The 14109-nt window shown below is 37.2% G+C and overlaps 4 protein-coding genes across 4 annotated transcripts; 2 read left to right on the plus strand and 2 right to left on the minus strand.

The window, feature by feature from the left end:
• Positions 1–3147: 3147 nt before the first annotated feature.
• On the plus strand, positions 3148–6707 carry LOC132100808 (purine nucleoside phosphorylase-like). The gene is made up of 6 exons (XM_059505825.1): positions 3148–3318; positions 4174–4343; positions 4451–4554; positions 4791–4966; positions 5082–5272; positions 6461–6707. The coding sequence occupies exons 1-6, from the start codon at positions 3296–3298 to the stop codon at positions 6676–6678; spliced, it is 882 nt and encodes a 293-aa protein (XP_059361808.1). The 5' UTR covers positions 3148–3295; the 3' UTR covers positions 6679–6707.
• A 1161-nt stretch (positions 6708–7868) lies between these two features.
• Positions 7869–8974, minus strand: LOC132096095 (dual specificity protein phosphatase 19-like). Its single transcript, XM_059501248.1, has 4 exons — positions 8911–8974; positions 8479–8525; positions 8242–8394; positions 7869–8173 (listed from the first exon to the last, which is right to left on the minus strand). Exons 1-4 carry the CDS (start codon positions 8972–8974, stop codon positions 7991–7993), a joined length of 447 nt encoding a protein of 148 aa, XP_059357231.1. The 3' UTR covers positions 7869–7990.
• On the plus strand, positions 8881–10756 carry LOC132100870 (purine nucleoside phosphorylase-like). The gene is made up of 2 exons (XM_059505830.1): positions 8881–9336; positions 10511–10756. The coding sequence occupies exons 1-2, from the start codon at positions 9168–9170 to the stop codon at positions 10726–10728; spliced, it is 387 nt and encodes a 128-aa protein (XP_059361813.1). The 5' UTR covers positions 8881–9167; the 3' UTR covers positions 10729–10756.
• Positions 10757–11953: 1197 nt separating this feature from the next.
• On the minus strand, positions 11954–13509 carry LOC132096320 (dual specificity protein phosphatase 19-like). Its single transcript, XM_059501617.1, has 4 exons — positions 13214–13509; positions 12530–12576; positions 12293–12445; positions 11954–12224 (listed from the first exon to the last, which is right to left on the minus strand). The coding sequence occupies exons 1-4, from the start codon at positions 13437–13439 to the stop codon at positions 12042–12044; spliced, it is 609 nt and encodes a 202-aa protein (XP_059357600.1). The 5' UTR covers positions 13440–13509; the 3' UTR covers positions 11954–12041.
• Positions 13510–14109: the final 600 nt, after the last annotated feature.

Consider the following 14109-nt stretch of genomic DNA (forward strand, 5'->3'; position numbering starts at 1 on the left):
GTTTATTGAATACATTCATTCAAGACCCGTGTTAAATAGAAGCAGCTTCTTCAATCTAAAAGTAAAACCCCTCAGTTGAAATGAAGCTGATTTATTTAAGGACTTTCCTCAGACAGTGTTTAGATGGAGGATTTCGATTGATTCAAATCATAAAGATGAGACGTCCTGACCTTGTTCTGCAGGACTTGTTGCATAATGAACATGGCAGGGGGACAGCTTGGGGAACATTTGTATTGATTCCTACCAGGCTGTGAGTGACCTCTGAGGAAAAGGCTAAACTGTTTTGTGGCATCATAAGGCGAACGGTCAAGCCATTGGTCAGGATACAGGCGTGTCAGCTTGTGTAAAGAAAACCATGTTGAACTCAGCACAGCCTTTTCTCACAACTGTGATTTTTGGGTTGATTATACACAGTCACAACAGAGAGGCAAAAACAAGGCCCTCTATCATTATAGGTGAGACTGTAAATATGCTTATCTGTTAACTACTCGGCTGATCACAACAACAGGATATTACACAAAAACCATTATGATGTCATGAATTGCAATGGTGCCATTGAGTAATTTAATGGGCTGATGTGGGAACTGTGCTGTTACGGTAAATATCGCATCAACCTGTCAGCCACAGAAGTGATCAAATATGACATCTTCATTGATAACCCTAAGACGGTTCTGACTGGCATGATCGCGTGTGGGAAGTGTGTCTCATACAAGGTGCTAAGGCTCTTCTACCTCGTGTGATATGTTTAAAGCAGGTCATAGGTCAACAGGGGTCGTAAACTGTATTCCTGAAGCACCCTGGTAGGTCTCTTTCTCAGGTCAGGTCTAAAATAAAGCATGCTTGAACATTTAAACATGTGCCGCAGTAACTTCTGTGATAACTTCAGAGTGCAGGACTCTGAAGTCCTTGTTTAGATGTGGATAGAGTTAAACTCTACAGGACAGTGGCCCTCCGGGAGCAGGACTGGACAACCCTGCTTGAGTATGAGAGGAATGTTGAAAGACTTACGTTTTTGACTTTCTTAGGCATTTTTGAAATGTTGATTCATTCAGGAACAGCCAGCACAAAGCGAGACAAAATATGTTGTGTGTTCAAAACTCAGCGAAATAGGTTTTATATACAACCCGAATTCCGGAAAAGTTGGGACGTTTTTTAAATTTTAATAAAATGAAAACTAAAAGACTTTCAAATCACATGAGCCAATATTTTATTCACAATAGACCATAGATAACATAGCAAATGTTTAAACTGAGAAAGTTTACAATTTTATGCACAAAATGAGCTCATTTCAATTTTGATTTCTGCTACAGGTCTCAAAATAGTTGGGGCGGGGCATGTTTACCATGGTGTAGCATCTCCTTTTCTTTTCAAAACAGTTTGAAGACGTCTGGGCATTGAGGCTATGAGTTGCTGGAGTTTTGCTGTTGGAATTTGGTCCCATTCTTGCCTTATATAGATTTCCAGCTGCTGAAGAGTTCGTGGTCGTCTTTGACGTATTTTTCGTTTAATGATGCGCCAAATGTTCTCTATAGGTGAAAGATCTGGACTGCAGGCAGGCCAGGTTAGCACCCGGACTCTTCTACGACGAAGCCATGCTGTTGTTATAGCTGCAGTATGTGGTTTTGCATTGTCCTGCTGAAATAAACAAGGCCTTCCCTGAAATAGACGTTGTTTGGAGGGAAGCATATGTTGCTCTAAAACCTTTATATACCTTTCAGCATTCACAGAGCCTTCCAAAACATGCAAGCTGCCCATACCGTATGCACTTATGCACCCCCATACCATCAGAGATGCTGGCTTTTGAACTGAACGCTGATAACATGCTGGAAGGTCTCCCTCCTCTTTAGCCCGGAGGACACGGCGTCCGTGATTTCCAACAAGAATGTCAAATTTGGACTCGTCTGACCATAAAACACTATTCCACTTTGAAATAGTCCATTTTAAATGAGCCTTGGCCCACAGGACACGACGGCGCTTCTGGACCATGTTCACATATGGCTTCCTTTTTGCATGATAGAGCTTTAGTTGGCATCTGCTGATGGCACGGCGGATTGTGTTTACCGACAGTGGTTTCTGAAAGTATTCCTGGGCCCATTTAGTAATGTCATTGACACAATCATGCCGATGAGTGATGCAGTGTCGTCTGAGAGCCCGAAGACCACGGGCATCCAATAAAGGTCTCCGGCCTTGTCCCTTACGCACAGAGATTTCTCCAGTTTCTCTGAATCTTTTGATGATGTTATGCACTGTAGATGATGAGATTTGCAAAGCCTTTGCAGTTTGACGTTGAGAAACATTGTTTTTAAAGTTTTCCACAATTTTTTACGCAGTCTTTCACAGATTGGAGAGCCTCTGCCCATCTTTACTTCTGAGAGACTCTGCTTCTCTAAGACAAAGCTTTTATAGCTAATCATGTTACAGACCTGATATCAATTAACTTAATTAATCACTAGATGTTCTCCCAGCTGAATCTTTTTAAAACTGCTTGCTTTTTTAGCCATTTGTTGCCCCCGTGCCAACTTTTTTGAGACCTGTAGCAGGCATTAAATTTTAAATGAGTTAATTAAGTGGAAAAAAGTGTAAAATTTCTCAGTTTAAACATTTGCTACGTTATCTATGTTCTATTGTGAATAAAATATTGGCTCATGTGATTTGAAATTCCTTTAGTTTTCATTTTATTAAAATTTAAAAAACGTCCCAACTTTTCCGGAATTCGGGTTGTACTTCATGCTTTTAAACACATGTCCAAAAATCCAATAATAATAGCATAATACTCTTCGTTTGTTGACATGCAAGGCACAGTTGAGGCTATCTGTGTGAAAGTTTGTGATGTCTTTATCTTGACTCATTGTGGGTTAGTTTGAACAAGCCAAACACACATGGACCCACATGACAGTGTTTATATGTGGGTGACTCTCAGTCACGTGCATGAGTGCTGTTCAACCATCCATAAATCTAATAGCAGGTGTAGAGTCTGACAGCTGTTGTTAAAGTTGACTCCATCCCTGTCCGGCGGCGGGGCACGCTGCGTCAGGAGGTGTGCCTCGCGTCTCGTGTGCGTCAGAGCGCGGGGAGGAGCGCCGTAAGCGCACGAGCTATAAGAACACCGGCTACGTGAGCGACGCTTCAGCGATTTTTAAAACTCCGTGGGTTTGTTTCATTTGTATCTCTGATTTGTTTCACTGGTAGGTCATCGCGTAAGTTGCGCTCTTGTCTACCATCTGTTGCTATAAAGTAGCTAACGTTTAAATTTCCGTTGGGTATTTTGTGAAGGATCTGACCAGCGATTTTAATCATGTTTCCAGAGAGCACCACTGGGTAAACGATTATTATTTTTCATGTATAACTTTCTATTCCTTCTTGCTTTAGTGAAAGCGCGTATAGTTGAGTCTCTATTTCGATGGTGAATGTAGTTTACTCGATCAATGGAATAGTACAGCGAGTTGTTTGATTGCTTCTAATAATTGATGCGTGGTGATGCGCGAGCGCGCTTCTTGATTGACGGAACTGTTCTTTGATCGAATGTTGCGCGGTTCAACGCTTTGAAGTATTATTCATTGAAATAAACCTCTTCTTGAATGTGAACTGCTTGTATCGAAATTCTGTTGAAATGTGCGACAGTAAAATTCTAAATTACATAACGAATAATTTACATAATGCACACAATAAAATCTGACACCCTACTCTTTATATATGTTTAATCAACCATTCATTTTGGTCAACCAATAATACCTTTTGAAGAAGTGCTTGACAGGTTAAAAAAAATATTAGAGACATTGTCTAGTTATTTTAAAAACATATTTTTTGACGATTGTATTGAAATGCATTTGCTGCAATTGAATTATAAATCGAAATTGAGTTTCATATGTTTCTGCAAAGACCATAGGAATGATCATAGAAGCTCACAGGAAGTTTATTTTAGCAGTCAGCTGCTCAGAGCACAGTAGTGATGTGTCAAACAGTGGCTCATGTTTCAGATCTGCCAGGATATTTTTATTTGGTTTCTGCTGGCTTTATCATAGCCATTCAAATATGTTACAATATTCAGCATCCTTAGTTATATAATACATATGCAAATGCTATTGTATATTTGTCAGTCTTAAGCTGGAAACACTTTAGGTTACAGTCATGTGTGTGACTTTGTAACCTCATTTTCCCATTCTCTCTGTGCAGGTACAGCTATGAGGACTGCCAGGCCACCGCTGACTGGCTTCTGTCCCAGACTGCAATGCGTCCTCTGGTGGGCATCGTGTGCGGTTCAGGTTTGGGTGGACTGGCTGATGCGTTGAAAGACCAGGTGGCCTTCAACTACAAGGACATCCCCAACTTCCCCCAAAGCACAGGTGAGGATTTCCGTGTAATGTAAGATATTGTGTACTTTATCTTCTAAGATCATTGCATTGACTTCTTCTATTTTTACTGAACCTGTGCGTGTCTTTCTCTTCTGCAGTGCACGGTCACGCGGGCCGGCTGGTGTTTGGCACTTTGAAGGGTAGACCATGTGTCTGCATGCAGGGACGGTTTCATCTCTATGAGGGTTATCCCATCCAGAAGGTACGAACACCTTATAAAACACACTTTGGCACATCAGAGTCCAAAAGCATTAATAGCATTAAATAGCATTCACACAGGTTTTTCTGTGCTAAAATTAAACTTACTACTAATATCAGCAAGATGCATCAAGATATGTCCTTGTGTATAAAGACCAACAACTAAAAAACAGCACTAACTGAACACTACCTGATGTGAGATTCAGAGCATCTCAAACGAAGCTTGTTCTTCTGTTGTAGATTACGATGCCGATGCGGATCTTCAAACTGCTGGGTGTGGAGACTGTGATTCTCACCAACGCTGCTGGCGGTCTGAACCAGGACTATAAGGTGGGCGACATCATGATCATCAGAGATCATCTCAACATGCCTGGATTTGCTGGAAACAACCCTCTGTCTGGACCCAATGACGAAAGGCGTGTTTACGTGTGCTTTAAGCACTGTACTCAGGACATGCAGCTGTTCTGACATGCAGAAATTCCACACCTGCTTCTGTACATGTTGTTCATAATATAACCTTACCTCTCTTAGGTATGGGGTTCGTTTCCCCTGCATGTCTGACGCATACGATCGAGAGCTCCAGCAGCTGGCGCTCGACGTGGGTTTGGAGCTGGGTTACAATGACTTCCTGCGAGAGGGTGTGTACTGTGTTCTCGGAGGACCGTCGTTCGAGACCATCGCTGAGTGTCGCATGCTGCACAAACTGGGAGCTGACGCTGTCGGTAAGAGTCTCGTCCGCTGTACAGCTCGTACATTCGAACCAGATTTGACAGCAAATTTTGATTTCGTTTTAGAACAAAAATGACGTTTAGTTTTAGTCATATTTTAGTCATCTGAATTGATTTAGTTGACTAAATATCATACAGTTGTAGTCTTCTAAATCTAAAGTAAGTTATTCGACTAAAATCTAAAGGGTTTATTCCAGTTGTAACATATTATTTTTTTACTTATATTCTGGTTATTTTAGTACATCAGGTTTAGCTAAAGTTTACAAACTAAATTAAACAATCTGTTTTATTTCTCTTTTCAGATTTGTTTTATAATTTCAGTTAACATTTTATTTTATTTAAATTAATATTTTTATGGATTACGTTTTAACCATAAAAACGTGATACTAGTAAAATGTATTTATTTATTAAATAATAATTTTGAATAATAATTTAGTCTGTCCATCTTGTGTCCATCTATTGAAGCTACAATAGTTGTTAATTAAATGTAAATTAAACTAAATACAGTTTATGTACCCAAAATATCAATAATGACCTGGGGAATATAGCATGAAATGCACAGTGACTCTTATTTTGAAATATCTCCACTGTTGACTTTATAGTTGCAAGCTGCTTATTCAAGTTCATATGAGGGAAAATAAATGATACATTCTTACAACCATCTAAAACATATAACCATATAAATATTGTGTAGTAAACATCGTCATAAATAGTATATAAGCAATCGATTGGCTTAAATTTGCTTTATTCATTGATTTACAACCCACACTGAAGCAGTCTGAAGTGCGAAAATGTCGTTGACGAAAATAATTAGTCAACGAAATTAACGCTGATTTGAACTGACCACATTTAGTTTTCCTGTAGGTCATGGGTTCGATTCCCATTTTTAATGCAGTAGTAGTTGTGTAAACGTACCCTGAGTTCAACCAAATGTAACCTTTATGCAAATTAGCAGCAGTTTCGTGAGCATAAAGAAGTGGTAGAGCATTGCGTTAGCAGCGCAAAAGGTTGTGGGTTTGATTCCCAGGGAACACGTTAGGTAAAAAATGTTAGCCTGAATGCACTGTAAGTCGCCTTGGATAAAAAGTGTCTGCTTTTTATTATAAGATTGTTATTAAAATTGGTTTATATACAAATTTGTCTATGTGAGCTAGTTTAATAAGCAGACAACTTGTGTTTTAGGCATGAGTACGGTTCACGAGGTGATCGTGGCACGGCATTGTGGGATGCGTGTCTTCGCTCTGTCTTTGATAACTAATAAGGCGGTGATGGACTACAACAGCGAGGAAAAGGCCAATCATGAGGAGGTCCTGCAGACGGGCAAACACAGGGCGGAGCAGCTGGAGAGGCTGGTTTCCACCATAGTCACCCGGCTAGAGCAAAACAACAATCTCGCTTAAGACTGTTCTCAGATCAGATCAGACCAAAGAGCGCAGACTCGTCTGTGAATGACCATCTCGGATATGGTTATACAGGTCAATTCCTTTTGGCTCCCACTTATTTATGTTTGTTGAATCTTATCTTACAGTGGGAAATGGTTTTAGTTTATTTTTGGTCGGTGGTATCTTGCTCTTATGTATAAACCCTGTAAACAGGAGAGCGCTTATTTTTATTCAAGAATAAGACAAATAATGGTTACATTCCTCTGAATGATAAAACTGATGTTTATTATTTCTAAGTTAACGTTTACCATTTGTTACCATGTCTTAAATTAAAAGGTGAATCCTCTGTAAAACTTTAATAGCTTTGTGGTATTTGTCAGGAGATGTACTGTAAAGGTCTGTCTTATGTGTTTTATAACATTTATTAGTAAAATTGGTTATTACACCCGTCTCCCTCTCGTTTATGGTGGAAAAGTGAGTTTTGTGTACAATTTTAATATTACACATTCATGGGTGAGCTGTCTGACAAAAAAAAAAAAAAGTATTTCTACGGAGCCTCTAATGAGAGTCAATGCAGACTTTTCTCTGGGGAATGCAATACTTTTGCGACAGAACGTAAAGATTTTGAGAGTGAATGCAAACATGCTCCTAAATTTTAAAATGCATTATATATTTATTTTCCATAGACGTATATTTAACCCCAAACTCCAAAAATAAATATATTTTTCTTAATTTTTATTGCATTTTATTTTCATTATTTTGAATTTTTTTGCATTATTTTGCATGACATTATTTTACATTTTTAAATAGTATTTGTACTCAATGAAGATTATTTTATTTATTTTTTTAAACCGTTTACTTTTTATGCTCTCTTTGATAGTCTTCAGATTGTTCTGTATTGGGCTCTGTTGATTCTGTAACATGAACAAGTCATGCTTTAAGATAGGATTTTGTATATTTAGGCCTCATGAAAACATATTACAACATGTTAATCCAAATGCATTGATGTCAGGGAGTCTGTACCATCTACAGCTGGAGTTTGACACTTTATTACATGCTTCTTCAAATAATGTAATGTTGAGGATCAAAGCTCCCACATTTTTTAAGAAAATGACTTATATGGAAATCCAAATTTTCTTATATACAAAAATATTGTAATATATTTAATAAAATATAAATATGAAAGAAAAAAATGTTGGCACTAAAACAGCTCCTCAATCGTGGTCCTGGAGTCCTAAAAAAAACACATTTCTAATATACTCATCAAGTACTGTGTGAAATCTGAAAAACATTTACATGTTTGGATTATAAAAGCAGACTTTGAGTGGCATCATGGATTATACTTCTTCAGCTGTTTCATAAAGCCTGGGTTTGGTTGAATTGAAGGCCTGGCGGTTTTCACAGCGCTGAAGGCTTCATCAAAGGACATGTTCTCCTGGGACATGAGGAACCCGATGACAACAGAAGCAGAGCGAGAGACACCGGCGTTACAGTGGACCAACACCACCCCACCCTGACAACACACCAGAAACAGGTTATAAACACACACACATCTTCATATGTGTGCTTCCACATACACACCTGCTGACCGGCTTCCTTGATGAACTGGAAACACTCGGGGAAGTAAGAGGTGATGTCTGTCTCTGGAAGATCTAACACGGTGACAGTCTTATACGTGAAGAGATCAGGGAACACGTTCTCAACCCCATACGCCACATTCAGCACATGAGTCACCTCAAACACAACAGCACAGACACAGATCAATAAACCTGCTTATTTAGATAAAACAAATCATATATTTTTAAAAAGTCTGATTACCTTTAATTTCTTCAACGTGTCTAAATCATGAGCAGCATCCTGTGACGCTAAAAATCACAAAATTAGTCAAATGTAACGAGTAGAGTTAAAACGCAGTGTTCATGGTAACTCATTTTTCAATAATAACAATAATATATTTAATAATACTAATAGATCTATTTAATAATACTAATAGATCTATTTAATATCATTTTTTATTAAACTGGAATTCGCCATAAAGAAATTATCTGGAGATTTTTTGTAGTTTAAATTAAAATGTAATTTGTTCTCACTTTGAACAATAGCTAGAAACTACAGAATGGTTTGGTTTATATATTTTTTGGGGTTACCATGGACCATGACCATTTTTTAATATAATAAATATTATTTTAAATTAAATAGGAATTAATATCATAAATTCAAACTGCTGGGTGTGGAGACTGTGATTCTCACCAACGCTGCTGGCGGTCTGAACCAGGACTATAAGGTGGGCGACATCATGATCATCAGAGATCATCTCAACATGCCTGGATTTGCTGGAAACAACCCTCTGTCTGGACCCAATGACGAAAGGCGTGTTTACGTGTGCTTTAAGCACTGTACTCAGGACATGCAGCTGTTCTGACATGCAGAAATTCCACACCTGCTTCTGTACATGTTGTTCATAATATAACCTTACCTCTCTTAGGTATGGGGTTCGTTTCCCCTGCATGTCTGACGCATACGATCGAGAGCTCCAGCAGCTGGCGCTCGACGTGGGTTTGGAGCTGGGTTACAATGACTTCCTGCGAGAGGGTGTGTACTGTGTTCTCGGAGGACCGTCGTTCGAGACCATCGCTGAGTGTCGCATGCTGCACAAACTGGGAGCTGACGCTGTCGGTAAGAGTCTCGTCCGCTGTACAGCTCGTACATTCGAACCAGATTTGACAGCAAATTTTGATTTAGTTTTAGAACAAAAATGACGTTTAGTTTTAGTCATATTTTAGTCATCTGAATTGTTTTAGTTGACTAAATATCATACAGTTGTAGTCTTCTAAATCTAAAGTAAGTTATTCGACTAAAATCTAAAGGGTTTATTCCAGTTGTAACATATTATTTTTTTACTTATATTCTGGTTATTTTAGTACATCAGGTTTAGCTAAAGTTTACAAACTAAATTAAACAATCTTTCAGATTTGTTTTATAATTTCAGTTAACATTTTATTTTATTTAAATTAATATTTTTATGGATTACGTTTTAACCATAATAACGTGATACTAGTAAAATGTATTTATTTATTAAATAATAATTTTGAATAATAATTTAGTCTGTCCATCTTGTGTCCATCTATTGAAGCTACAATAGTTGTTAATTAAATGTAAATTAAACTAAATACAGTTTATGTACCCAAAATATCAATAATGACCTGGGGAATATAGCATGAAATGCACAGTGACTCTTATTTTGAAATATCTCCACTGTTGACTTTATAGTTGCAAGCTGCTTATTCAAGTTCATATGAGGGAAAATAAATGATACATTCTTACAACCATCTAAAACATATAACCATATAAATATTGTGTAGTAAACATCGTCATAATTAGTATATAAGCAATCGATTGGCTTAAATTTGCTTTATTCATTGATTTACAACCCACACTGAAGCAGTCTGAAGTGCGAAAATGTCGTTGACGAAAATAATTAGTCAACGAAATTAACGCTGATTTGAACTGACCACATTTAGTTTTCCTGTAGGTCATGGGTTCGATTCCCATTTTTAATGCAGTAGTAGTTGTGTAAACGTACCCTGAGTTCAACCAAATGTAACCTTTATGCAAATTAGCAGCAGTTTCGTGAGCATAAAGAAGTGGTAGAGCATTGCGTTAGCAGCGCAAAAGGTTGTGGGTTTGATTCCCAGGGAACACGTTAGGTAAAAAATGTTAGCCTGAATGCACTGTAAGTCGCCTTGGATAAAAAGTGTCTGCTTTTTATTATAAGATTGTTATTAAAATTGGTTTATATACAAATTTGTCTATGTGAGCTAGTTTAATAAGCAGACAACTTGTGTTTTAGGCATGAGTACGGTTCACGAGGTGATCGTGGCACGGCATTGTGGGATGCGTGTCTTCGCTCTGTCTTTGATAACTAATAAGGCGGTGATGGACTACAACAGCGAGGAAAAGGCCAATCATGAGGAGGTCCTGCAGACGGGCAAACACAGGGCGGAGCAGCTGGAGAGGCTGGTTTCCACCATAGTCACCCGGCTAGAGCAAAACAACAATCTCGCTTAAGACTGTTCTCAGATCAGATCAGACCAAAGAGCGCAGACTCGTCTGTGAATGACCATCTCGGATATGGTTATACAGGTCAATTCCTTTTGGCTCCCACTTATTTATGTTTGTTGAATCTTATCTTACAGTGGGAAATGGTTTTAGTTTATTTTTGGTCGGTGGTATCTTGCTCTTATGTATAAACCCTGTAAACAGGAGAGCGCTTATTTTTATTCAAGAATAAGACAAATAATGGTTACATTCCTCTGAATGATAAAACTGATGTTTATTATTTCTAAGTTAACGTTTACCATTTGTTACCATGTCTTAAATTAAAAGGTGAATCCTCTGTAAAACTTTAATAGCTTTGTGGTATTTGTCAGGAGATGTACTGTAAAGGTCTGTCTTATGTGTTTTATAACATTTATTAGTAAAATTGGTTATTACACCCGTCTCCCTCTCGTTTATGGTGGAAAAGTGAGTTTTGTGTACAATTTTAATATTACACATTCATGGGTGAGCTGTCTGACAAAAAAAAAAAAAAAGTATTTCTACGGAGCCTCTAATGAGAGTCAATGCAGACTTTTCTCTGGGGAATGCAATACTTTTGCGACAGAACGTAAAGATTTTGAGAGTGAATGCAAACATGCTCCTAAATTTTAAAATGCATTATATATTTATTTTCCATAGACGTATATTTAACCCCAAACTCCACAAATAAATATATTTTTCTTAATTTTTATTGCATTTTATTTTCATTATTTTGAATTTTTTTGCATTATTTTGCATGACATTATTTTACATTTTTAAATAGTATTTGTACTCAATGAAGATTATTTTATTTATTTTTTTAAACCGTTTACTTTTTATGCTCTCTTTGATAGTCTTCAGATTGTTCTGTATTGGGCTCTGTTGATTCTGTAACATGAACAAGTCATGCTTTAAGATAGGATTTTGTATATTTAGGCCTCATGAAAACATATTACAACATGTTAATCCAAATGCATTGATGTCAGGGAGTCTGTACCATCTACAGCTGGAGTTTGACACTTTATTACATGCTTCTTCAAATAATGTAATGTTGAGGATCAAAGCTCCCACATTTTTTAAGAAAATGACTTATATGGAAATCCAAATTTTCTTATATACAAAAATATTGTAATATATTTAATAAAATATAAATATGAAAGAAAAAAATGTTGGCAATAAAACAGCTCCTCAATCGTGGTCCTGGAGTCCTAAAAAAAACACATTTCTAATATACTCATCAAGTACTGTGTGAAATCTGAAAAACATTTACATGTTTGGATTATAAAAGCAGACTTTGAGTGGCATCATGGATTATACTTCTTCAGCTGTTTCATAAAGCCTGGGTTTGGTTGAATTGAAGGCCTGGCGGTTTTCACAGCGCTGAAGGCTTCATCAAAGGACATGTTCTCCTGGGACATGAGGAACCCGATGACAACAGAAGCAGAGCGAGAGACACCGGCGTTACAGTGGACCAACACCACCCCACCCTGACAACACACCAGAAACAGGTTATAAACACACACACATCTTCATATGTGTGCTTCCACATACACACCTGCTGACCGGCTTCCTTGATGAACTGGAAACACTCGGGGAAGTAAGAGGTGATGTCTGTCTCTGGAAGATCTAACACGGTGACAGTCTTATACGTGAAGAGATCAGGGAACACGTTCTCAACCCCATACGCCACATTCAGCACATGAGTCACCTCAAACACAACAGCACAGACACAGATCAATAAACCTGCTTATTTAGATAAAACAAATCATATATTTTTAAAAAGTCTGATTACCTTTAATTTCTTCAACGTGTCTAAATCATGAGCAGCATCCTGTGACGCTAAAAATCACAAAATTAGTCAAATGTAACGAGTAGAGTTAAAACGCAGTGTTCATGGTAACTCATTTTTCAATAATAACAATAATATATTTAATAATACTAATAGATCTATTTAATAATACTAATAGATCTATTTAATATCATTTTTTATTAAACTGGAATTCGCCATAAAGAAATTATCTGGAGATTTTTTTGTAGTTTAAATTAAAATGTAATCTGTTCTCACTTTGAACAATAGCTAGAAACTACAGAATGGTTTGGTTTATATATTTTTTGGGGTTACCATGGACCATGACCATTTTTTTATATAATAAATATTATTTTAAATTAAATAGGAATTAATCTTATAAATCAATTAGTCAATCTGGTCTGTTATTTTGACATTTAAATTAAATGCTTTATTATTATTGGTGGTGACCATGGTGAGCTTTTTTCTTTTAAAAAAGGTTGTTCATCTTTGATATGCATCGTTACACAAAGTAGCATGCAATGCCACATTTATTTAGACCTTTAAATCCATAAATATAGTAATAATCCTCGTGGAATAATGATTTTCCCAGCAGTGTATCATGACACAACCACCGTTGGGGTTTCATAATAAACATTGCAATAACTACATTATAGACACATAACGCACAGAGTAGGAGGAATGGTGTAATGGTGCCCACTTGCAGGTCGAGGCTCGAGTCCTGCACGAACCCGCACGCGTCGCTACTCTCGCGCTCCGTGTCGCGCGTCACGTGAAAGAGACCACCGCTGCGCGTCTCGAGGAGCTTCTCTCCCGTCACGGTCGTTACTCTCGTGCTCCGCTTCCTCAGACGAGCCGTGGAAAACCCCTGGATCTCCTGCGACAGAGAGCTCATCTTTATCTACAGGTTTATATCGATCGAGCTGCGGAACTGAAGAGAGGGGGGCTGTAAAAACGGAACAAAAACAAAGCGGGGAACCTTAAGCGTGGTACACCAGTTAATTTCAAAATAAAAGCCTCTCTTCAGGCAAGACTTTAAGAAAAGTTAAAATTTTATTTGTAGTTAGTTAAAACATTGGTGTAAGTATTAGTAAATAAAGTAAAATAATAAATTTGTTTTTTTACACAGTGTATTTCTTATAAAAAATCTTTACATTTAAACAAAATCTTAGATCGCTAGTTGATTAGATTAAAATAGAAGTGAATTTATTGCGTTTTAGTTTAGTTTTAGTTAAGACTTTCAATGTTTCAACTTTTCATACTTTCCTTTGAGCCTTTTTACAATTAAGTAGTTAACCGAGCAGTGCCAGCTAATTTTTAATTTCAAATATTTGATCTAATCTCTAAATTTATTATATTTTAAAGCTACATGCATTAGGACATACAATAATTACAATATCCTTACATCATCATTACAGGTATTTGTTTACCAAGAAGGAAAAATGCACATTGACAAGACCTTGAATACCAAAAACATTTTACTTTATTGAATTTTTTTTTTAATTTAAAACCCACACAAATTAATCAAACATATTGTAAAGCCTTCTGCTTGGCATTGAAAAAAA

Source organism: Carassius carassius, chromosome 2, assembly GCF_963082965.1.
Source record: "Carassius carassius chromosome 2, fCarCar2.1, whole genome shotgun sequence".
Lineage (NCBI taxonomy): Eukaryota > Metazoa > Chordata > Actinopteri > Cypriniformes > Cyprinidae > Carassius > Carassius carassius.